At 39.5% G+C, this 26,274-nt stretch overlaps 3 protein-coding genes across 8 annotated transcripts in view; 1 reads left to right on the top strand and 2 right to left on the bottom strand.

Moving 5' to 3' along the window:
• The window catches only part of LOC130242968 (CREB-regulated transcription coactivator 2), a 25,382-nt gene extending 19,899 nt beyond the window's left edge, over window positions 1-5,483 (bottom strand). For all 4 annotated transcript variants that reach the window (XM_056474961.1, XM_056474963.1, XM_056474962.1 and 1 more), the window contains exon 1: window positions 5,207-5,483. In XM_056474961.1, coding sequence (XP_056330936.1) covers window positions 5,207-5,377 — 171 coding nt within the window. In that variant the 5' untranslated portion in view covers window positions 5,378-5,483. The remainder of the gene's footprint in view (window positions 1-5,206) is intronic.
• Window positions 5,484-9,034: 3,551 nt separating this feature from the next.
• On the bottom strand, window positions 9,035-15,117 carry slc39a3 (solute carrier family 39 member 3). Of its 3 annotated transcripts, none has more exons than XM_056475926.1 (5): window positions 14,813-15,117; window positions 12,751-12,913; window positions 12,356-12,486; window positions 11,759-12,190; window positions 9,035-11,268 (listed from the first exon to the last, which is right to left on the bottom strand). In XM_056475926.1, exons 2-5 carry the CDS (start codon window positions 12,893-12,895, stop codon window positions 11,095-11,097), a joined length of 882 nt encoding a protein of 293 aa, XP_056331901.1. In that variant the 5' UTR covers window positions 12,896-12,913; window positions 14,813-15,117; the 3' UTR covers window positions 9,035-11,094. The 3 variants fall into 3 exon arrangements, with proteins under 3 accessions (XP_056331901.1, XP_056331900.1, XP_056331902.1); XM_056475925.1 differs by having other exon boundaries at window positions 14,972-15,117; XM_056475927.1 differs by lacking the exon at window positions 14,813-15,117 and adding an exon at window positions 14,687-14,782.
• Window positions 15,118-15,831: 714 nt separating this feature from the next.
• On the top strand, window positions 15,832-25,923 carry creb3l4 (cAMP responsive element binding protein 3-like 4). Its single transcript, XM_056475309.1, has 10 exons — window positions 15,832-15,983; window positions 17,956-18,072; window positions 20,470-20,716; window positions 21,038-21,162; window positions 21,236-21,325; window positions 21,395-21,501; window positions 21,724-21,792; window positions 21,916-22,000; window positions 23,739-23,835; window positions 23,964-25,923. Exons 1-10 carry the CDS (start codon window positions 15,936-15,938, stop codon window positions 24,242-24,244), a joined length of 1,266 nt encoding a protein of 421 aa, XP_056331284.1. The 5' UTR covers window positions 15,832-15,935; the 3' UTR covers window positions 24,245-25,923.
• Window positions 25,924-26,274: the final 351 nt, after the last annotated feature.

Raw genomic sequence — 26,274 nt, 5'->3', positions numbered from 1 at the left:
CCTGCAGGATTATGAGTCTGATTACACACACTGAGCTGAAAACGGTCACTCGTTAATTAAATAATCACAATACAACGTCAAATTTAAACTAATCATTTAACAAAGTTAAAAACCACTCTGGCGACACAGTGGCGCAGTAGGTGGTGCTGTCGCATCACAGCAAGAAGGTCGCTGGTTTGAGTCTCGGCTGGGTCAGTTGGTGTTTCTGTGTGGAGTTTGCATGTTCTCCCCGTGTTGGCGTGGGTTTCCTCCAGGTGCTCCGGTTTCCCCCACAGTCCAAACACATGCACTATAGGGGAATTGATGAACTAAACTGGACGTAGTGTATGAGTGTGTGTGTGTATGGGTGTTTCCCAGAGATGGGTTACAGCTGGAAGGGCATCCGCTGTGTAAAACATGTGCTGGATGAGTTGCCGGTTCATTCCGCTGTGGTGACCCTGGATAAATAAAGGGACTAAGCTGAAGGAAAATGAATGAATGAAACTTTTAATGAATAGCAACATGAAGTTGATGAGTTAACAGTCATTTTTTAATCAAAATTTACCAAAAATTATTAATAGTTCATTAAAAGTAATAAACCATAAATATGCATAATTAAAATAAATAAACAAATAAACAAACACGTCTTTAAAGGTGCAGTGTGTAAGTTTGACACCCAGTGGTTGAGCTAGGTATTGCACTCCTGGATCAACACGTACGCAAGTGCAGGTTGCCAGATGGCGGACAGGAGCGAGTGATTTAAACCATGATCTAAATAAAAGCAACGGCACCCGATAGAGGGAATATTCTCCATATTAAAAGGAGTTTTTGTCCTGACCAACAGCTGGAATTGATATATTAGAAAAAAATTCTCATAGGTGAACAACAGAAAACTGATCAGCTCAGGTTCAGCACATGTGCGTTATTCCATAATAAACGCTAATAATGTGAGTCTGAATGCCATTTTACATCACATTTATTACTGAAAGCAGCAGCAGATAGTTCACCTCCCATCTGGAAACTGAACTCTACAACTGAGACTCAGTGCAAACCACCACATATCAGTGATTCAGCATCTACATTTAATCATGTTAAAGAAATGTAATATGTATTAGTTAGATTATAAACCTCCCCATTTTATGAGTGAGTGCATATTCTGTGCTTCTGAATGGCTGTATTTACATTTCTGTCGAGTTTCGTCTTATGCAAACAGTCAAATTGCTCATCACTGCGTATCTCGTCACGTAGCATGTTGTTAAGACACATGGTTACAATGTCACCTGCTCACCTAATGTTTACGCTCGTAATATTTATATTATAGGGTTCAAGAATTTTTTTTTTTCTACTGGCCTGATCGGGCCAGTGGTTCCAATTTTTACTTGCCCTGCCAAAATTTTTACTGGCCCCACCAAAAAAAGAAGTTAATGGCTATTTCTTAGCTACATACAGTAATTTAAATTATGTTTCATAAGCCAAACATAACTGTAATACCTACCTTTATTCAGCATAAAAATGTTTTAATACAACTGACAATTAAAAAGATCCAATTGTGATGTAACTAAATTTCATAGTGTGTGTGTGTGTGTGTGTGTGTGTGTGTGTGTGTGTGTGTGTGTGTATATATATATACATGGTTTCCACTACATTCATTCTTCCATGGTGGGGCGCGATGCCAAGATTCATCCCGTCACGGCTACATTACAGCTTCTCATTCAAAACATTCAGTCGTGTTTTTTAATAGCAGGTGATAATCACACCAAAACGTAATAAAAGATATGTGAATTATAACAGCGCTAACTTTTCTGTACTCGTAATAGTGCTGTGCGTCATTTGTTTAACCCTTTAAGGTTACTGACTGACTGACTGGCTGACTGTGACAGGTGCGTGATGCGTGAGGCCAGCAAACATGACGTATAGCCGTTTTACTTTATTTCAGGACGCATTAATGCCGGAGGCGTTCATAAATATTCCCAGCAAATCTAATAAATGCTGGAGACATACTCGTTACATAAACGCACTAAATCACACCTCAGCAGCATTTGTTTGAGAGCGCACCAGAAGATCTGCGCGCTCTTAAAGCGGTTTATATTAGAGGGGGAGGCAAGAAGTTTTGTGCACGAGCAGAAAAAATCGGCGCGCAAGCAAAGAAATCCGCATGCTCGTAGGCTATTACATGAATGCGATCTCGACTTCTAATACTGCGCTCACCACATTTGTCATTGGAATAACACCACAGGTAGATAGTAGATCTGTGTAAAAAAGGCCTGCTGCCACAGCTGGAAACAATCCTAGAGGAAACACTGTATATATATATATATATATATATATATATATATATATATATATATATATATATATATATATATACACACTACCAGTCGAAAGTTTTATTAATTTTTTTAATGTTTTTTAAAGGAAAATTATTCAGCTCATCAAGGCTACATTTATTAATATTAAATGTAAAAAAAATGTCAAATTGTTGAAATAAATGCTTTCTTATTGTATGTAGTTTCAAATAAAATAATTATTCCAGACATTATTGCTTTTATTACTATTACCAATAATAACACTAATATTAATAATAATAACAACAATAATAATTAATATTAGTGATTTCTGATGGATCATGTGACTCTGAAGACTGGAGTAATGAAGTTAAACTCATCTTTCAAATGATTAAAGTAAATAATAAACTGTATTTGAGCAGTTATTTTATAGTGCAACATCTCACAATTTTGCTGTATTTATGATGAAATAAATGCAGCAAAATTGTGAAATGTTGCACTATAAAATAACTGCTCAAATATAGTTCTGTACACTGGCCCGAGCGTCTCGCACACTGTCCCCTGGCCATCGGGCAGTCCTTATTGTCGAGCCCTGCAATATTTGCTAATTAATAACCTCATGTGGAACTCTGAATCTGCATCTCATTTTGGAGTCTGCTACTGTCCACCAGAGGTCACATTTCAGTCACTGACGCATACTTTCAGAGCCTTCCTGAATGAATAAATGAATGAATGAATGAATGAAATACGCTGTTTTCCACCATCTGGCAACCCGGGCTCTGACATATAATTGGCTAAACTGGCATTGGGTGGGTTAAAGAGACCATAAACAAAGACAGCTGTTCCAGCAGGTAACACACATGTTCACAGCAGAATATCTGACTTCAGCATTGTGTTTCAGATATATAAGAGTGTTCACTGAGCATGATCTGAAATATCTGTAAGCATATGATGGTGTTTATATGCTGCAGAAGAGGCAAAAACTAACATACAGCAGCTTTAAATAGTTAATTAAAAGTATTAAACCATAAATATGCATTATTAAAATAAACCTTCTTCAAAGTCAAAGTGTTTTTTTTAAATACTAGCTAAAATAAAGTACAAAAAAGTCAAATAAAAATATATTTTTTTAATAAAACTAATTTTTGTTTTACTGATATCCTCAAATAAGTGCAAACACGTCTCAAAAATTATAATTATAATTATTATATTGATTAAATACATTGTATAAAATTAAAACAGCTTCAAATACAGTAATACACAACACATAAAGCATCTGTTATACTGTAATAACACACAGCTGACAGCAAAACACACTTCAGAGCATCAGCCAATCACCATTCAGCACTAGAGACGCATACACGCAGAGTCAACCACACCTGAACATCTGATCTGACAGCACTGACTGGGTGTGTGACTGACAAGAGGAATCCAGGAGGAGACGTCTTCACACACACACACAAACACACACACAATCATCTTCACCACCTCTGGCAAGTACACACCTATTCTCACACACAAACACACACTACTGTTGCAGCAGTGAGATATCAGGCAGAACGTCATCATACACACAGCATCACCACCTCTGGCAGGTACACAGATATTCACACACACACACACACACACACACACACACACGCACACGCACACGCACACGCACACACACACACACAGACAACTGTCGAATCAGTGTGACATCACTTCATGACACACACAATCATCTTCACCACCTCTGGCCTATTACACCTATTCTATCCCTCTCTCTCTCTCTCACACCCCCACACACACACACACACACACACACCTGCTCAAGTCCAGGTGATGATGCTGATCTACAACACTAATACTGACCCCAGATCAGAAAAACAAATCATTTACATAAATATAAATTACTGTTCATTCACAATAAACAATCTCATCCAAAGTAACACACACGTCTAGAACAAACACACACACACACACACACACACACACACTCAAGTCCTCTGAACATTCTCCACCCTTGATCATCAGCATTAATCAGTCTTTATTATCATCTTAAAACATTTATTTATTGTATTTTTTATGATTTAGCTTGTATTTTATTTATGATTATCTGTTTTATTTTGATTCATTTATTAAATAGTAAAACACACACTAAATCTCTCATTAAAACCTTACAAGGTAAAAACAACGCTAATTAAAATGAAATAAACAAAACACTAAATAAATGCTTAAGATGAGAAATCATTTAACAATAAAAGCTAAATAAAGTCCTGTACTAAAGGTTAATTAATGCAAATAATTGAATTATTAAAATGTACATGAAAATAAGCATAATAAAACACATTAAAAACTTATAAGGAAAAAAAGTCAAGATTATCACCAGTGTCATCAGAACTGCTCAGTGCTAGAGATGGTCAAGGTGGTCAATCTGACACACACACACACACACACACACACACACACACACACACACACACACACACACACACACACACAGGTAAACTCCTCCAGTGTTTTCTGATTAATCATTCCTCCTTTAGACTGAAGCGATGTTTTCACAAGTGATGTTTCAGAAGGAAACACTGATAATAAGGTGATGATAACTGGAAAATATGATGACATATGATGTGTAGAGTGTGTGTGAGGAGCTCATGCTAATCTGCTGCTAAACACTTCCTGTCGGACAGAAACATCAAACTCACACACGCATTAAACGCGCTTGTCCAGTCGTTTATGGCCACGGGGGCTCTGACAACATCAGTCATTTAACTGAAGCAGGTTTAACGCCTTTTGTTTACCGCGTTTTCACAATATTCGCGTTATTATCATTAGCTTCCGTTAGCTTATCGGCTACTACCTGCTGGCGCGCGCTCCTGCCAGCCGCCGTGCGCGTTCACGAGCAGAGAGAGAAAAACAGAGATTTGACGGTTTTCCGCGGGAACCGGGCCCGTTACCCGTGTGGAGGTAAGGTCCATCATGACCTCCTGGAACGCCGCCGTCTCCTCCGCCTGTCTCTGCATTTGCAGCGCGATCTTCTCGCTGAACTTTCGCGGGTTTGAGGCGCCGGGCGCGGGAACTGAGGCGCCGTGATTCGGTCCCGCTGTCGGTCCACACGCGGAGGACATGATGAGGAGCCCGAACACACACACACACACACAGACCCAAAGCACCGGAGAACTGACACTCACACACACACACACACTGACGGAGACACCGACACACACAAGCCCTCTAGGGGCACCAGGGAGACTTACACACACGCACACACACGCACACACTGTAAACATGCACATACAGTCACTGTAAGCTGCTGTAAACACAGAGATACACACACAAACATACACATACCAATGAGACTTATTTACACACACACACACACACACACATCTTACACTCAAACTGCCGTAAATGAAGACACACACCAATGAGACTTTTATTACACACGCACACACACACACACACGCACACACTTTAAACACAGAAACACTCACACACAATTCAGCTAGATGTAAACACATCACACACACTGTGAACACACCCCTACAACACACGCACACACACACACACAAACACACACACACTAACAATCACACAGATGTGCTCTCTCTCACTTGCACACACCAATGAGACTTTTACTTACACAAACACACACACACACACACAAGACTCTTTCTAACACACACACCATCCAAACATTTTTACACACAGACACACACTAACAAGACTCACTCTCTTTCTCTCTTACACACACACACACACATCAGTGTAAACAGACAACACCGTCCAGACATTTTCACACACACACATACACTAACAAGACTCTATCTCTCTCTAACACACACACACTAAGACGGCTTTCTCACACACACACACACACACACACACACACACACAAACACACACACTGTAAACAAACACCATCCAAATATTTTTACACACTTGCATTAACAAGACTCTCTCACACACACTATACACAGGGTGTGAATTACAGGAGGTCTGACCCCCTAATTAACCCTTGATCCCCCCTGAAGTGTGTGTGGGGAGGGTTCAGCTCTTAAACTGTGGAAACCCTTATTAAACCTGAACAATAAACATGTAGATATAATATAAAGCCTGCATCAGTTCACACAGCAGCCTCATCATGCAGGAGGACACCTCTCAGATTTCTGCATCAGTTTGGGAATAATATATCTGCTGTGCAGGAAGGCTTCTTCAGAAAAAGAAAGCTCATCTAATAAAGCCGTCTCAGTCTGAATCCATCAGAACTGCTGCTCAGTAAATATCAGAACAGATGAATAATAACAGTATTTCCCCCAAACTCACATCAAATCATTTATTAATCATTTATTAATCATTTATTACTGTGAAGCATCCTGGACTGACTTCTCCAGTTTTATTAAAACATTGCATTTCCCCATTCTTCTGTTACTCTCTGAGCCTCCTCATCCCCCTCTCGAGCCGCTTCTAGATTTCCCAAATATGTACTTTTTTCTGCATTTCATAAATAAACAGCAGATATAATAACTCAAATATTATTGATTGAAATGACAGAAAAGATTCTTGAGGTTAACATACCAATGTGTCCTTTAATGTTTTATTTCATTTATATGCCAAGAAGATCAAGTTCAAATAGACGGAGCATATGTTTATGAATATATGTATTCTGCAAGCCAAACCCACTGGCTGAAAGAGATGGTAACAAACATGTCAATGGAAAACAATACACTGTAAATAATGGCTGTGATTTATGCGGTTAAAAACTGTAAAAATACTACAGTAAAAATCCGTACCCTGGTTAACAGTGTTTCCTTAATACATACGGAGAATAACCGTAAATTGACTTTCCCAGTAATCCATCACTGTGTATGCTTTTTGTTGACATTATTATGGATCTTTGTAGTTTTTCTCCATCAGTGATGTACATTAGAGATTTATGCTACATCTAATATTTGTAATTGATTAATTTAACAGGGACAATGCTCATTAATAAACAGTGAGACTGTAAATAAGCCAGAGTTAGCCACCGGGGCTAATTTTCATCCGTTGCCCCCTGCCAGATTTTAAAAGGCAACCTAAAATCAATATAATGTTGATTAAATAATGTTTATTTCATGACTTTAATTTCATGCGTGTCACTAATACTGGTGTTTAGAGCTGTGTGAATGACACTGAGCTCCTTCTACACACTGATACACTCTTCTGCTTGTGGGTAAAGTTGTTTGTGATGATCTTTGGTTCAACATGATATGTTCTCATCACCACCTGCATATGGCTGTGTTAACTTGTTTATCTGTGTAACTAAAGATGTGTAGATGTTGGTAAATCAAAATACAGACATATCACATCTATAAATTAATGAAATACGGTAGTTTACAGTAAACATGAGGAATTACTTTTACAGTTTGTACCGTATTTTTAACGGTAAAACACTGGCAACCACAGCTGCCGTTTTTTTTACCGTAAATTTTACTGATTTATTTTTTAAAGTGTATCTTATATATTAAGAAATCAATACATCATTTTTGACAGAGTTTGAGGACCTTTTATGTTGTTTTTTAAAGGTGGTGGATTTGGAAATGTTTAACTAGACGATTAGTAAAAGGTGATGTTGTATTCTGATGAAAAATACTGAGAAGCTTTTTGTTTTGTTTGTTCATTTGTTTGCCATTGGATTATGTTATATCTATTGTTATTGTTAATTGTTTAAACACCATTTTAAGGTCAATATTATTAACCCCTTTAAGCTATATATTTTCTCAATAGTCTACAGAACAAACCATCATTATACAATAACTTGCCTAATTCCCCTAACCTGCCTAGTTACCCTAATTACCCTAGTTAAGCCCTTTAAATGTCACTGTAAGCTGTATAGAAGTGTCTTGAAGAATATCTAGTCTAATATTATTTACTGTCATCATGACAAAGAGAAAATAAATCAGTTATTAGAGACGAGTTATTAAAACTATTATGATTAGAAATGTGTTGAAGAAATCTGCTCTCTGTTAAACAGAAAATGGGGAAAAAATAAACGGGGGCTGAAAATTCAAGGAGCTAGTAATTGTGACTACAACTGTACATTGGTAAAATATAATAAAAAGCAATTGTGAAAAATAAATTATTAATTTTCTACAGTGGGCAGTACGCTGGCTTAGTGGTTAGCACTGTGACCTCACAGCAAGAAGGTCTCTGGTTTGAGTCCCAGCTGGGTCAGTTGGTGTTTCTGTGTGGAGTTTGCATGTTCTCCCAGTGTTGGCGTGGGTTTCCTCCGAGTGCTCCGGTTTCCCCCACAGTCCAAACACATGTGCTATAGGGGAACTGATTAACTAAATTAGCTGTAGTGTATGAGTGTGTGTGTGTGTGTGTGTGTGTGTATGAGTGTTTCCCAGTTCTGGGTTGCAGCTGGAAGGGCATGCGCTGTGTAAAACATATGCTGGAATAGTTGGCGATTCATTCCACTGTGGTGACCCCTGATTAATAAAAAGACTAAGCTGAGGGAAAATTAATGAATTTTCTACAGTAATGTGTTACTTTACTCTTTACTTACTATTCTAGTGACCTGTTACCCCATTAATTTAGCAAAAAATAAAACAGGTTGTATTAGCGTTCTCTTATAAACTCTCATACTGACTCAAATTGTTGTATTCGGCACTACTTGTTTGTTTCGAGGCCAGATTTTACTAATAGTTTAAATAATAATATGAATAATTTATAGTAAATACTGTAGTGTTTTTACAGTAAGCGGCACCTACTGGCAGAGAATGAATGACGCACACACATTATGTAAATACAAAACTTTATTTTGTACTCTATTACAGCACTAATGTAAAGCAGCATTGATCAAACCAACATAGTATAAAACACTCTCGACTCGACTGCTCTGCTTCTTGGCCTTTATTATTGTGATTATAATAAAATGCATACTTGCTTTATTTATTTGTATTTCTACAGACTGGAAACTGGAAGAGAAGCAAACTTGATTTAGTTTCGTCAAGATGCTAGCAAACATTGACAGCCTGAGACAATCGTTGAGTGTAGTGATGAGAAAAACAACACTTTCAAAGCCACGAAACAGCTTCATCAATGGGCTCTGTGCACAGCTGGAGTTTTAAAGCCAATGATGAACGTCTGGTGAAAGCTTATCGTGACTATTGTCTATTTCACAAGGTTGTTTTTTCAGCATCGATGTCATAATGTAATTATAATACATTCAGTTAAATAGACTTAAGCATTCATTTAGCTGTTTAAGCGTAAAACACGATGAAAGGCCAATGTAACCGCTAGCGCCATTAGTAGCAAAAGGCTAGCGCAGAAATTACATTGAAAATACTGGGGTCAAATAAACAGTCATATCTTAAAGACAAGTGCTTCTTGTCCAATCTGAGACCCACTTCATATCATATATCTAACAGGCAGTGAAGATTGCTGATTTGTAAAGAAATCAGATCCTAAATATGACAATTTTGTAATGGAAAGACAGCGCTGGGGCTGCCTGGCTGAAATGAAAAGTCTGTGTGCATATAGCCCATTACTTTTTAAATAGTTCACTGTTTTGAAGCAGTTCCAAACGGCATATACTAGCGACACCTGCTGGCCAATACTGTGTAAATGCAACAAAAACTCATGCATTAAAATGAGCTTTTTTCAAACAAATATTGGAACATTAAATTGAAATTATAAGCTATAAATGCATTTAGCTTCTCATCTATTATCATTAAAAATTAAATGCCTGCATTATGTGTTTTTGATACATTTATACAAGGCTTATATACTGTTTGTTCCATAATGGATTGTCAAATTTACTTGATGTTACAATAGGATCCAAATCCCAGTGTTTTTAAGGCCCACTCAACGTGACATAGGAGTGTGGTTTTCCCCACCCACTGAATTGATTGACAGGAGTGTATTCACCTGTCTCCATAGTAACATGTATAAACGTGCACAGAACAGGATTAGCAAAGAAACTGGGATTAAAAGATCTGTTCAGCTCGCTGTGATCAGCTGCAGCTCAGGAATGAGTTTCACACATTTAACACAGTTTTAAAACAGCGCATGTGCGTAATAAATACAGTCAAACTGCCGTGTAATTCATAACCACTGGAATCAGCACAGCTGCATAGTGTCAGCAAACGAGTGTGTGTACTGCGAATATTGTAACAGCATTTGTGTGACTCACTACTGCAGAAAGGCTTTAATAAACTCCACAACAAACACATCAAATAACCTTACTGTAGTATTTCAGACTCATAAACTGGATCTCTGCTTCATCTGAGTCTGTCTCTATCACTGACTGCTGTTTATCTGAAATAATGCAGGAGAAACACACACACGTGTGGAAATGGTGGGCGGGGAGAACCAGCTCATTTGCATTTAAAGAGACAGGCTATAAAACAGCTACAACATCCTCAGAGCCAGATATTCAGCAGCATATCATAAATGATCTGATGGGTATTTTGAGCTGAAACTTTACACATACACATTCTAGAGGCACCAAAGACTGATCTTACATCTATAAAAAGAGGTCAAATAGGAGCGCCTTAACTTGTTTATTACATTTCATGTTTTTAATGCATCGTATACCTGCATATTCAAATATTTTATTTGTTTTCTATTCAATTTCAATATTACAATCTGCCTTAGATGCATTATTATTACAATTGCAATAATATTTGCAATTCATCTAAATATTCAATATATAAATAGTCATGTTTTTCCAATATGATGCAGGCCGGCTCTGAATCACTGATTCAGAAGCTTCAGGAAGCTTGCATTAGTGTGTTTGTTAACATCACGCTATACACTCCTCTCAGATCATCAAGCACTTGGTAAAATCAGTGTTAAGGGTTCAGACTTGACTGATTAGCACCGCCGTTACCAGAGCGAACCCGGTCAGCAGGAACGCCACTTTATGCATGCGCTGTTTGGGCGAGCTGGACTCCGGAAACAGCAGTCCACCGATGGAGATGCAGATGAAGATCCCGCAGGTCAGACCCTCCACAGCACAGCGTACCACATCAGCCTGGAGATTAACACATCAGATTGCATCTGAAATCACACACTTCTCTATTATATAGCACTGTATGAAAACAGCATCAGCTGTATGTTAAGCTATAGAAATATAGATGAACTGAATGAGAGCTGAGAAGTATATCTGAATTCAGAGCATGTGAAAACTATACTTATATAAAGGATAATTATTGAGTCTCATCTAGTGTTTTCAGGCCCTGATCACACTCAATGTGTTTTCTGTAATGAGAAGTGCCTTTTTAAATGGGTTTCTATTGGCATTGAGTGGTTAACACAGTGTTTATTGTGTTTGCCTGCTGGCCTGGTGTTTTGACTGATCGCTATGTGCGCCTGCAGCTTGAAAGAGTCAACTCTGTAGAAAAATAGCCTGAGCATGAAGACCGTTGATAGCGGTGTTGTATATCATCATAGAAAATGCTTCTTGATATAGAAATTTTAGATATTTGGACTAGAAACAAGGCAGAAACTGTAGTAAACAGTACCGTATATGCCTGATCGCCGAGTGTTCCCCTGAGCATCGTCGTCCCTATGGCAATGGGCCTGGCGGAGCAGAAGAGCACCAGACCGCTGGTTGCTGCTGCGCGTCGCAGACCCGCCGGAGCCAGCCGCAGGGCCAGCCCGAATGCCAGCAGACCCTCGCGGAGCAGCGCAGCACCACAGGACCACAGCGGAGGAGGCGCAGCGCACACACCCTCCAGCAGAGAGCGCACACACACACACAGCAGCAGCAGACACACACGGAGAGCCTCGTGAGTGCGGCCGTCCTCCACATACAAACGCGTGCGCTCCATCAGCGTCTGCTTCTCCACAGACGACACACACACCTGCTCTCTGAAGGCCAGCAGCATCTGCTCCACCAGCAGCACCAGCAGAACTCCCATCGCCAGCAGGAACTCCGACAGGGGGAACCGCAGCTGCGCGCACACACACACACACACACACACACACACACACACACAAACATTTACAAAAAGACACACAAACATATATACGCACACACACATGCTCAATGTAGTGTCAGTGTAGACTTGTACTGTGTGTGTATTGCAGTGGTCAGTGATGGTCAGTCAGTCACTCACAGTGATGTCCAGACGGCTGAACGTGTCCCTCATGTCTGTCAGATATTTAGGCAGCAGATCCAGCAAACTGAAGCCCAGAAACACACCGCTGGACAAACATGATGCCAGATTCGATGCTCTGAGCCGAGACCCTACAAACACACACACACACACACATACACATATATATATATATATATATATATATATATATATATTACTGCCTTCAGGTCAAAAACTACACCGTAATTTTTGCTGCAGCAACTCATATAATGGATCAGTATTTTGGCTTTCTCAAAACAGCATCATTATTATCAGGACAGGTTCATTCATTCATTTATTCAGAGTAATTAGACTGCTTTTGTTTTATTGATGTAGGACACACAGGACTGTAATATGACTGACTGAGATCTCACCTGGATCAGAGGTGTAGCGAGCCGCTCGTCTCATGAAAAACCCAGGACTGAACCCACACAACAGACTGAAACTGAACATCACAGTCAGAGTCAAGAGATTGAGATGAAGAGCAGCTGACGAGTCCATCATCATCATTATCGTCATCACGGATAAACATCACACCTGAGGGAAAAACACAGTATCATCATCATCATTCTCATCACCATCACTGTTAATTTCACCATTACTATCATCAACATTAACATTGTTACATCATCATCATGACAATCATTATCATCCGTAATATCATCACCATCATCATCATTACAACCATCACATCATTACCATATCACCATCACTAAGATCATCACCAACATTACACCACCATCACAATCATTAACGTCATTACCATATCACCATCGCTAACATCATCACCATTATTACATCACCATGATCACATCATCATTACCATCATCACTATCATTACCATATCTCACCATCACTTAGATCATCACCATCATTACATCACCATCATCACATCATCATTACCACCATCACAATCATCATTATTACCATATCACCATCACTAAGATCATCACCATCATTACATCCCCAACATTACACCACCATCACAATCATTAACATCATTACCATATCACCATCACTAACATCATCACCATTATTACATCACCATGATCACATCATCATTACCACCATCACCATCATTACCATATCTCATAATCACTTAGATCATCATCATTATTACATCACCATCACATCATCATTACCACCATTACAATCATCAACATCATTGCCATATCTCACCATCACTAAGATCATCACCATCATTACATCATCAACATAACACCACCACCACCACAATCATTAACGTCATTTCCATATCACCATCACTAACATCATCACCATCATCATTACCATATATCACCATCACTAACATCACCACCATCATTACATCATCATTACCACCATCACTAACATCATCACATCATCATTACCGTATCTCACCATCACTAACATCATCACCATATCTCACCATCACTAACATCATCACCATCACTATCATCACATCATCATTACCACCATCACAATCATTACCATATCTCACCATCACTACCATCACCACCATCATTACATCATCATTACCACCATCACAATCATCAGCATCATTACTATATCTCACCATCACTAACATCATCACTATATCTCACCATCACTACTAACATCACCATCATTACATCACCATCATCACATAATCATTACCATATTTCACCATCAAAATCATCAACATCATTACCATATCTCACCATCACTTACATAATCACCATCATTACATCACTATCACCGTAATTAAATCACCATCATCACATCATCGTTTCCACCATCACAAACCTTAACATTATTACTATATCACCATCACTAACATCATCCACATCATTATGTCACCATCATCATTACCACCATCACAATCATTAAGATCATTATCATGTCACCATCACTAATATCATCGCCATCAAAACATTATCATCATCACATAATCACAATCATTAACATCATTACCATTTCAACATCATTACCGTCATCACATCATTATCATGCCATCACCATCATCACATCATTACCACCATCACCATCATTAACATCATCAACATCAGTGCAATATCACCATCATTAACATTGTCACCATCATCATTGTTACCATGACCATTAACATACCATTATCGACCTAACAACATTACCATCATCATTAGTACCATCACAATCCTAAGAATCATTACCTTATCACCATCATCACATCATCATTACCAGCATCACAATCATAAACATGATTACCATATCACCATCATGCCATCACAATCACATCATTACCACCATCACCATCATCATCACTATTGTTACCTAACAGTAACATTGTCATAACATTATCGACCATCTTACCATTATTATCATCAACATCATCACCATCATCATCACATCACTATCATTACGGATATACATCACACCTGAGAGAGCACATCATCATCATCATCATCATCATCAGAATAACTCCACAGTACACTTTACATTAGTTCTTGAAGTTCAGTATACTGAAGCAGATGATAGCTTGTTTCTTCCAGATCAAATTGTGTCTACATTAATCCTCTATAGCTTTCATCCCCAACCAACGGGTTTAACCAAAAACTTAGCGAAACTACTACTCTTCCGCTTAACTCAGTAACTCACTCGCAGATTAACTAGTACAATAACATTCTACATCAGCAGTGCTCAGTTCGAGTTTGATAAATTATGTGAAGCAGATGTTTTGCTGATCTTCTTTCAGGATCTGATGTACTTCTGTTCCTGTTTTCGGGAAATCCACGGTGAGTCACCATGTGTTCCGAATCTGAGTCGTTTTAGTGAACGAGTCAGTTGGCCGAGACGTTCAGATTGCTGCTCATGCATTTAATCACTTCAAAAGAATCGGCTCAAAAGAGTGAATCACTTGCGAATCGGCTATCGCAATGGTCCACAAACTTGCACAAACTCCATCACGAACATTAATGAATCGTCTTTAACATGTGATCTTGGTGAATGTACTGTTGTTTACGACGTGGGGCCACATAAAGACATTACTGACGTTTCTGCTAGTTGACTTTCCGTTTTGTTTGCTAAGTCTGTTTTCAACCATTCATGTAAGCAGTACGAGCACAAATTAAAATCGTATAATAATAATAATAATAATAATAAACAAAGCATCACATAGTATTGGGAGTTAACCACACGAGAGAGCGTGTTATTTTCCGACTAAAAAATTAATTCAATCTTATTAAAAAAAAAAACCTTTACGTGATCACAAACGCCTGTGATTGGTCTATAACATTGTTGCTGAGAAAAGTAATAGCACTCACGCGACAGCACGTTGTACTTTTCACAGACATATATAAAACATCCTCTTTTAATTTTCCTCCATCAACAATATTTAAGATACTTCTTAAGTGAAATAAACAACTAATAGTGAACTTATAAAGATTATTTTTGACATTTAAACCTAAGCATGATCGCTATTGGTCAGCATCACTGCGGAGCTCCGCCCACACACCGAACGCGGATGTGAACTACACTGAATCAAATGAGCCAGAAGATCCGGATCAACGAGTAAAAATATCCGCGTTTTCCTGCAGGATAAACCGAACCGTGTGTGTGAAGAATGCGAGAGGGCGAGTTTGTGTCCGGGGACGCCAAATCAACCGAGAGAGTGAGTAAAACCTGCGGAAAACACTGAAAACGCGCTTTGTTTACTATGACTGACAGCCCAGCTTCACCCGACACACACACACACACACACACGCGCACACACACACACACACACACACACACACACACACACACACACACACACACACACACACACACACACACACGGATCAACTGTATTAATGTGTTGTAATCTGTTTTAATTTGTGTTCTACACTTGTTTAATGTAACTGTATGTATTATACAATGCATAACAACACGAATATCTGAGCATATCTGACGTGACGGACTCTGATTATCAGTTATTTTGGTGAAATTAGGGAAAAGGAGTCAAAGGTTTCTCATTCCTGCATGTTAAAAAGCCCAACCCACACCAGGATATTCACATCCTCCTGCAGACACACACACACACACACACACACACACACACACACACACACACACACACGAGTCTGATCTCCTCCTACTCACGTTTCAGTCGACCTCAGGCAGTGTTTACTTCTTCTGCACCTGATGCAGCAGGTAAAATGCTAAGAAATACATCTACCACATACAATTATTTTTAAAATATGTAAACCATCTTTTCATGCACTAGTTAATGTGGAGATTTTGGCCATTTTGCTTTTAAAATGTCCCCAACAACACTATTTATACGCACATATGCTTTTATTTAACAACTTTAAATAAGTTTATTTTTAATTTGCACATACTGTGGTTATAAACACAAATACAATATAGTATATAATAATAGCTGTGTATAATATAGCTGTAACTGAAGTCTTGTGGTGGATCTCAGTTGTAAAACAGCAACAAATAATCCTTCTAGCTGATGATGTGTAAAAGTGTCTGAAGGTGGATTTTTCTGCTCAATCATCTGTTGATCTGCACCAATCATCACCAATACTGCAGAAGACCTACTGGAACCATCATGGACCCAAGATTCTCTCAGAATTCAGTCAAGTTTGGTGAAGGAGTCATCATGGTTTAGAGTTCATTCATTATGGGGGCGTGCGAGAGATCTGCAGAGTGGATGATCAACATCAACAGCCTGAGGTATCAAGACATTTGAGCTGCCCATTACATTACAAACCACAGGAGAGGGACAATTCTCCAGCAGGATAGCGCTCCTTCTCATACTTCAGCCTCCACATCAAAGCTCCTGAAAGCAAAGAAGGTCAAGCTGCTGCAGGATTGGCCAGCCCAGTCACCAGACATGAACATTATTGAGCACGTCTGGGGTAAGATGAAGTAGGAGGTGTTGAAGATGAACACAAAGACTCTTGATGAACTCTGGGAGTCCTGCATTTCTTCACCATTCCAGATGACTTTATTAATCAGGGATTTGAGTCATGTCAGAGATGTATGGATGCAGTCCTCCAAGCTCATGATGGAGTCAGACACAATATTCATTCTGTTTCCACTGCAGCATGAGCACATATTCTATACTGGACATTATTGAAGGTTCAGTGAGCAGACTTTAGTCTAAGCAGAGTCAGACCGCACTGTCCTAATCAAATCAGTCAACATCAAGACATGATCAGATTATATTGAGCTCAAATAAGCCTCATCTAGAGGCCTTTACCTTTCATATAAGTTCTCATTCGTTTGTTTTGTTATTTTTAATTCATAATTTGTCATCTTATAAGTTTCTCTGTACAAGTGCTGCCTTATTTATAGCTGGTGTGGGTGTGTCTTATGCAGGTTACTAATCACATGCACGAGGATGATTCCTGAGAACAATATAGATTCACTTAAAGAAGATCGAGTTAAAGAACAAACTCGTGTGTGTGTGTGTGTGTGTGTGTGTGTGTGTGTGTGTGTGTGCTCGTGTTGTGAATTAGGTGGAAAGTTTTGGTGAGAAGTTCAAATGTGTGTATAAATATGACAAACGTGCGCAATTATTAGTGAATGAGACTCGTTGTTGGTGTGTGTTGTAGGAATGAGCTGATGTTTTTGTGTATTGTGTGTTGAAGGATGGGGTTGTGGAAGAGGTTGTGGCATCTGAACTGCTCCTGGATCAGTCCTGTCCCGGTCTCCTGTTTGCAGATCTGGAGAAACACACGGAGGACTGGAGCCTCCAGCCACACTGCGTCAGTCATTACTGCTTTCCTGGATTGCTTTGCTGCAGCTCAACTGAAACTGTGCAGTGAACACACACACACACACACACACACACAAGCCAAAACAGCAGCAAAAGGCTTCTTTTTTTCACCTTTATTCATCAGGGGTCGCCACAGGGCAATGAACCGCCAACTTATCCAGCATATGTTTTATCGGATGCACTTCCAGCTGCAACCCAGTAGTAGGAAACACCCATACACACTCATTCACACACACACACACACACACACACACACACACACACACTCATACACTACGGTCAATTTAAGCTTACCCAATTCCCCTATAGCTCATGTGTTTGGACTGTGGGGGAAACCGGAGCACCCGGAGGAAACCCACACCAACACGGGGAGAACATGCAAACTCCACACAGAAACACACACTGATCCAGCTGAGACTCAAACCAGTGAGCTTATTGCTGTGAGGCCACAGTGCTAACCACTGCTCCACTGGGATTCCCCCTTTTGTAACATTTTACATTTAAATTGTGCAATATAGTTATTAAATGAGACCATTTAAGTTGAATATTAGCAAAAAAATGGATTTGTTAGAAGTGTTTGGTCAACACAATTCAGTTCGTATAAAACCGATAATAATCAAATGACACTTATTTATAAAATTAGAGATTTAGTTAAGCAGATTGATACAGACGTATATTTCCAAAGTTTCAATGTTTAAATCATCCACAGAAATAATCTGCATGTGTGTTACTGTTGACTGCATACACTGAGAGAAACCGAAATCAAACTAAACCACATATACAGTTGAAGTCATGATGACAGTAAATAATATTAGACTAGATATTCTTCAAGACACTTCTATACAGCTTAAAGTGACATTTAAAGGCTTAACTAGGTTAATTAGGGTAACTAGGCAGGTTAGGGGAATTAGGCAAGTTATTGTATAATGATGGTTTGTTCTGTAGACTATTGAAACAAATAGAGCTTAAAGAGGCTAATAATATTGACCTTAAAATGGTGTTTAAAACATTAAAAACTGCTTTTATTCTAGCCGAAATAAAACAAATAAGACTTTCTCCAGAAGAACAAATATTATCAGACATACTGTGAACATTTCCTGAATCTGTTCAACATCATTTGGGAAATATTAAAAAGTAAAGAAAAAAACATTCAAAGGGGGCAAATAATTCTGACTTCAACTGTACATATAGTGCAGTACCCTAAATGTCCAGTAGGCAGCTCAAAAACGGCAAGTGAAGATATGCGACTGCACAACAATAATAATAATTCAAACGTGTATATATATATATATATATATATATATATATATATATATATATATATATATATATTGTAGGGTTGTCGTGATACCATTAATTAATTTAGTATTGTGATACCAAGTAGCATTGCGATACTGTAATTTATAACTCAAATCTATGAAATAAAGAAAATTGTCAGATAAACTATATTTTATATAATAGGCCTACATGAATGAATGAAGGATTCCCTTTATTATTGAAACAGTATTTGCACATCACTTCACCTAAAATGTATTCGTTCTTTTTGTTTATTTTGTAAATAACTGACCAACAAAAAATACATTAAAATAAAAACACAAGTTTTACCAAATGAAATGTGCATTAATAATAAAGTTAGCATTTTTCCAACCTAATTAGGCTTAATGAAGTGGTCCAGAATTCAGTTTTACTGTTTCCAGTATCGATTGTCAGATCAGTAATTCTGTATTTAACTTTGTGAGTTGCTCTTTTTAAAGAGATCGTTGCAGTTGTTGTAAATACTAAATCAAATTGACAGCAGCAGAAATGAACTGATTCAGATTGCATCTGAAGCGTCAGAAATGTGCAATAAGCTACCATAAAATGCGTGAATTATTCAAATAAAGTGGTCTATTGTTCGAAACGCGTGAGCATTTCAGTGACTTTTCCACATGCAGCATTATGTATTGTAGATAAATCATCAATGATGATACGACCGTTTATAAACTACAGTGGCACTGCCAGTATTTTGGAGCCATAGTATCACGATACTACCATAGTACTGGGAAACCGTGCAACCCTCATATATTGAGGGGCTAAATCTTGTCTGTGAGACCCTTGATTTAAAGTCATCATAATAAACAATCAAATGTGGGCAGGGCTTGTTTTTTCTTTCTGTTTGCTATTGGTGGGATCTCATGTGAGTGACAGCTTGACTCCATGCCATATGCCTGTAAACACCAATCAGAGAGCAGATGTGGGTGAATACGGAGCGGAGCTTATTGTAATTCAAGATTACAAGACGGATGAATGAAAACATAGTAGTGTTGTGCAGGACTGGGTCATTTATATGTTAATGTTGGTGTGTGTGTGTGTGTGTGTGTGTGTGTGTGTGTGTGTGTGTGTTCAGAGTCTGAATGACAGCGAGTCTGAGGAAGTCCTGAACGCCATAAACCCAAACCAGATGTACGTGTCTGCGGTGTGTGAGAGCGACAGCGGTGTGTCCGAGGACCAGAGCTCAGACGGAGCCCACGAACACACCAACAGCTCCGCATCACAGCTGCCCGTCTATCAGGTGGTGTATGACATCAGCGGTGTGGGAGGAGCCATTGCAGAGCCACACCCACCACATGTGGACGTGATCTCCATACAGCTGGGTGAGTGTCTACAGCGCATCTTCAGACGGAGTCACAGCAGCTGTGCTGGAATACAGAGCAGAATAACACCATCACAGACACTGTCTATCTATTATTCAGATCCTTTAGATGTTACTCTAATACGTTTATATAATTAATAGTAATTTAATTAATTAAGGAAGGAGTAATTGATGACTGACCTCTCTCTACATGCGTGTGTGTGTGTGTCTCTGTGCGTCTGTCTGTATATCTATTTGTTTCTGTCTCTGTGTGTGTGTCTGTATATGTCTCTGTCCCTCTGTGTACATGCGCATGTGTGTATGTGCATATGTGTGTGTGCAGACGAGTGGAGCTCTCAGATGCTGCTGTCAGAGTCGTGTGTGGTCAACGAGCTGCTGTCGCCGGTGAAGACGGAGGATGTTTCTGCTCTCGACATGCAGAATCTGCAGGAGGACGACAGCTTTCTGGTGTGTGTGACGATCTGCAGGCGTGTGTGTGTGTGTGTGTGCGCCGGAGCTGATGTGTTTACACTCTCTGCAGGTTTATCCAGATCTGCAGCTCACAGAGGAGGAGCAGAAACTGCTGGATCAGGAGGGAATATCACTGCCCAACAACCTGCCTTTAACCAAGGTAAGTGAGAGAGCATGTGTGAGTGTGTGTGATGAACACTTTGCTGATATACTGTGTTGAATCTCTCAGGCTGAGGAGCGAATCCTGAAGAAAGTGAGACGGAAGATCCGGAATAAACTCTCGGCTCAGGACAGCAGGAGGAGGAAGAAGGAGTACATCGACGGCCTGGAGAGCAGGTGCACACACCTCTTATCACTTACACACACACCTCTCCACATCTCCTCCTCCTTCTGTTGTGTTCTGATGTGATGTCTGACTGTTGTAGCTGTAATAGCTCTAATCATTCAGCGGAGTGATATGGAGCGGTAAAAAGCTGCCGGAACTACTTTAGCTGTGCCTTTATCTGACAATACCCAAACACTTCATTGTGTGTGTGTGTGTGTGTGTGTGTGCTTCAGGGTGGCTGCGTGTTCAGCTCAGAATAAGGAGCTGCAGAGAACTGTGGACCAGCTGGAGAAACACAATGTGTGAGTGAGCGGATCATCAGGATACACTCATGCTGCTTAAAGAGACAGTTTTTACGTGTGTGTGTGTGTGTGTGTGTACGTGTGTGTGTGTGTGTGTGTGTGTGTGTGTGTGTGTGTGTGCAGGTCTCTGGTGGCGCAGCTGCACAGACTGCAGGCTCTGATTAAGCAGACGGCCACTAAAGCTGCGCAGACGAGCACGTGTGTGATGGTGAGCTTCAGGTCCCATTTGCACTAATATGTTTTAGTTTTAAAGCGCATGAGTAGAGCTGCTGCTCCTGCTGCCGTCCACACTACCCTGGAGTTTTCCAGCCCTGAAAACGGAGCGTTCTGGAAACGTTGTAGAGGCCATTTTGATTTTAAACCGCTGCTGCTGTGTGTCAGTGTGGATGGGGGAGGCGGAGACATCTGAAAATGGAGGTGTGGCTTCAGACATCCTCCTCTCTGATTGGGGCTTTTTCTTAACATTAAGAGCACAGAGTTCAGTCCTGCATCCAAGCTGCAGTAGGTGATGGTCTTCAGAAGCATGTTCTGGTGTACTGGTTTAAAAGTCTCTTCCCATTCCACTAGTAATGATTAAAGTAAATGATCTAAATGTGTTTTTATATTCTGGGTGAGGCAAAAGACTAAACGATGTTCATCGATAATTCCCAAAATTCTGATAGGTAGCCCAAACGCTCTGTCAGCAATATGGAGATTTGAACCACTGCGCATCTCTTCACACAGATCTGCCATTTGCGTGTGCACAGGAGACCATCACAGCGGTCAAATGCTGAATCAAAACTTGTTCAATTCCTGAATCAATATTAGAGTGAGTTTTACACGCTGGAGGAAGGATGAAGTATTGACGAAGTACACGGCTGAAGTATTTCTGTCAGACAGGTCGCGTTCATTCATTCATTCATTTTCTTTTAAGCTTAGTCTCTTTATTAATCCGGGGTCGCCACAGCAGAATGAACCGGCAACTTTTCCAGAATATGTTTTACACAGCGGATGCCCTTCCAGCTGCAACCCATCTCTGGGAAACATCCATACACACTCATTCACACTCATACACTACGGACAATTTAGCCTACCCAATTCCCCCTATAGCGCATGTGTTTGGACTGTGGGGGAAACCGGAGCACCCGGAGGAAACCCACACCAACACGGGGAGAACATGCAAACTCCACACAGAAACACCAACTGACCCAGCCGAGACTCAAACCAGAGACCTGAGTGCTGTGAGGCGACAGCACCACCTACTGCGCCACTGCGTCGCCCACCTTCCCATACTTAAAGCTAAATTACATACAAGTTTAATTTTACATTAGGCGATATGTCACCTATATCCAGACCCTCTCAAACCCCTCACCCTTGTAATTCGCACCCTGTGAGTGATTCTTAGTTGGACTTTTCGGTGATCGTCTACTCTTCCCTGTTGATGACCCCTGACCCTATTTTCTGCTGAATCTGAGTTTCTGCTTTTGAGTTTCAGCATATTGAATTTGATGTTCTGAATTTCTTCATCTTAAAAACGTGAAAGTGTATTTTTACAAACCCGATATCTGCAGTCTGTGAATTCAATCGCAAGTTTGAAAATACGTCTCTAAAACATTCAGCCTTAATAGTTGTCTTACATTCAGCCTTAATTCAGTCGTACATTTCAGATGTTCAAATTCAAGTCACGAAATTCAAATATTCAAATTTAAAACTGTTTTAACGGTTAATAAAAATTCAGATTTATTAAATTACAATTGTCTAATAATAAATTACAATTATTAAAAAATAATTCAGATGAACACAATTCAAATTCAGATTGTTTTGGCATATTATTAGCTCCATACTAAGTCTCTCTTCAGGAGCTGTGTGTGTCTGTTTGTCTGTCTGTGAGTGTGAGTGACAGACAGCTGTAGTAAGTGTGTGTGTGTGTGTGTGTGTGCGTGTGTGTGTGTGTGTGTGTCCCACAGATCCTTCTGTTTTCTCTGGCTCTGTTGATCTTCCCCAGCTTGAGTCCGTTCCACCGCAGCTCAGAGTCTCTACAGGACAGCTACGCTCCAGCCGCCGGTCAGCATCACACACACACATGCATTTACAATTAAATAAACACACGCTGATTAAATATAAATGTGGAATACTTGAACAAACAGCGGTTTGAACACATCCAGATGCAGCCTGTGTTGTTCTGTGCGCAGTGATCTCCAGAAACATCCTGAATGACGCGAGCTCTGCTTCTTCCTCTGCGCTGCTGGAAGACTCAGTTCTGCATAAACCCATGATTCCTCCTGATCCTCCGTCAGAGCAGCGAGCAGCAGATCTGGAGGTGGACGGACAGCAGATCCAGGACTCGGTGATGGTACGAGAATCCAGTCGCGCTCAGAGCAACGGCAGCACAGAGAGCCAAACACACACAGAGCTGCAGCCGCTGGCATTAGCAGCAAACACAGACAAACTCCCACATGCAGACGAGATGTGAGACGTGTGTGTGTGTGTGTACCCACTATCTCTCTCTCTCATACACTCTTATTTATTTAAGAACTCTGGGAATGTGTGTGTGTGTGAGTTTTCAGTCCGTCTTCATCAGCATTAATGCATATCAATGTTGGATTTCAGATGTTTTGGTGACACTTTACAATACTGTTCAATTAATGAGCTCATTGGCCAGTTTTATGAAAGCCCTTAAAGGACCAATGAAATGACAGTAAAGTTTTTTAGATGTTAGCATCAGTATGTTCATCTTTAGAATATCTATAATCAAGTGTCTCCAAAAACAGTACAATGCTCACCTTGATATGAATCTGGTGTAGAGTTTGTAGTTTATTCTTCTTCCTCATGAATGGATCAGTGGTTGTTTTGTCGTCTCCTCATAGTTCACCTTCTCATTAAATCTTCTGACCAATCAAATGCTCTCTAGTCTCTGACATGCCCCGCCCCTCTTTCTCAATAGCTGTTCATTTGATGCACTCTCTCTGACAGAGCTGTGAGAAAACTGAATGCTATTGGCTGATTCTTAAGAGGGGGAGGAGTTACTCTATGTCCCACCCTCTTTGCCCCACCCCTATCTATGCTTTTTAATAGCATTGTGTCTGTCCTCCTTAATCTGTCCTCCAACTTCATGAAATATGGAGACTGTTAATTAATGGATATTCTTTACAGTGAATGAACAATATTTCAGGTGGCGCAGTGGGTAGTGATGTCGCCTCACAGCAAGAAGGTAGCTGGTTTGAGCCTCGGCTGGGTCAGTTGGTGTTTCTGTGTGGAGTTTGCATGTTCTCCCGGTGTTGGTGTGGGTTTCCTCCGGGTGCTCCGGTTTCCACCACAGTCCAAACACATGAATTGATGAACTAAATTGGCCGCAGTGTTTGGGTGTGTGTGTGTATGAGTGTTTCCCATAGATGGGTTGCAGAAGGGAAGGGCATCCGCTGTGTAAAACATATGCTGGATAATTTGGCGGTTCATTCCACTGTGGCGACCCCTGATTAATAAAGGGACTAGGCCGAAGAGAAAATGAATGAGCGATATTTCAGTAATGATTAATCTTAGTTAATGAAAACAGTTAATTAAAACAGTACAAATGAACACTATTAATAAATGCCGCTCAAGTATTGTTCATGCGAGTTTGTTAGTAATAATTGAACCCTATTATAAAGTGTAACCAATGTTTTTAAGCATGTTAATCTATTTTGCCTTCATAAATAGTGCATTGTTTTTTATTTTCTGTGTCTGATCTTTAAACCACTTTTAAATGTGGTTTGAGTTCAGTTTCGAGTCTGAACACTCAAATCTGGATCAGTTTTCATAATGAAGTGTCATGATGAAGCCTGCGCGTGTGTTTGCACAAAGCTTCTCTCTCTGCTCTTGCTCTTGAATTATTATTTAAATGAGGAATGTGCTGGTGAATGATTTGCTTTAATGAGAGTTTGATGTGAGCTGATATCAGAGTGAATGTAAACACAGGGTCTGTACGCTTCACAGAAATACATGGGAAAATAAGAGTCAATGATACGAACTTCATCAATGAGGCGTTTGTTGTGATGTTTAGAGTAAAATCTGAGACTTTGGCTTTATTTAGATTATTGGTGAGTTTTTTACACGATGAGTTTATATGAGGATGGGTGTTTTTCTGTCTTCTGAATAAAGATTATGTTAATATTACAGGTTTGGTTGTTGTTTTTTATTATGTAATGTATTAAAATAAAATGTATGTAACATAATGGATATACATTTCATTTTTCTTGCACAAACTTTCTTTTTCAGGTGAAAAAATATCCAATACGGATCATTTTTTCCAGCTGAAAGGTGAATATTTATTTTTTCAGGGTTTTCACATTTAATAGACAGGACATTAGAGACTATTGACAGGAGAGCACGGTGAGAAGAGAGAGAGGAAGGATCAGATGAATATTTATTAAAGAACAATGAATTTATTTAGTCTGAAATTAAGATTTATGAGTTAATAAAATTCTGCTTGATTCTCACTTTAACAAATTTCTTATCAATATTTGT

This window comes from Danio aesculapii, chromosome 16 (assembly GCF_903798145.1).
Source record: "Danio aesculapii chromosome 16, fDanAes4.1, whole genome shotgun sequence".
Classification (NCBI taxonomy): Eukaryota; Metazoa; Chordata; class Actinopteri; order Cypriniformes; family Danionidae; genus Danio; species Danio aesculapii.
This window is presented reverse-complemented; position numbering and strand designations above follow the sequence as displayed.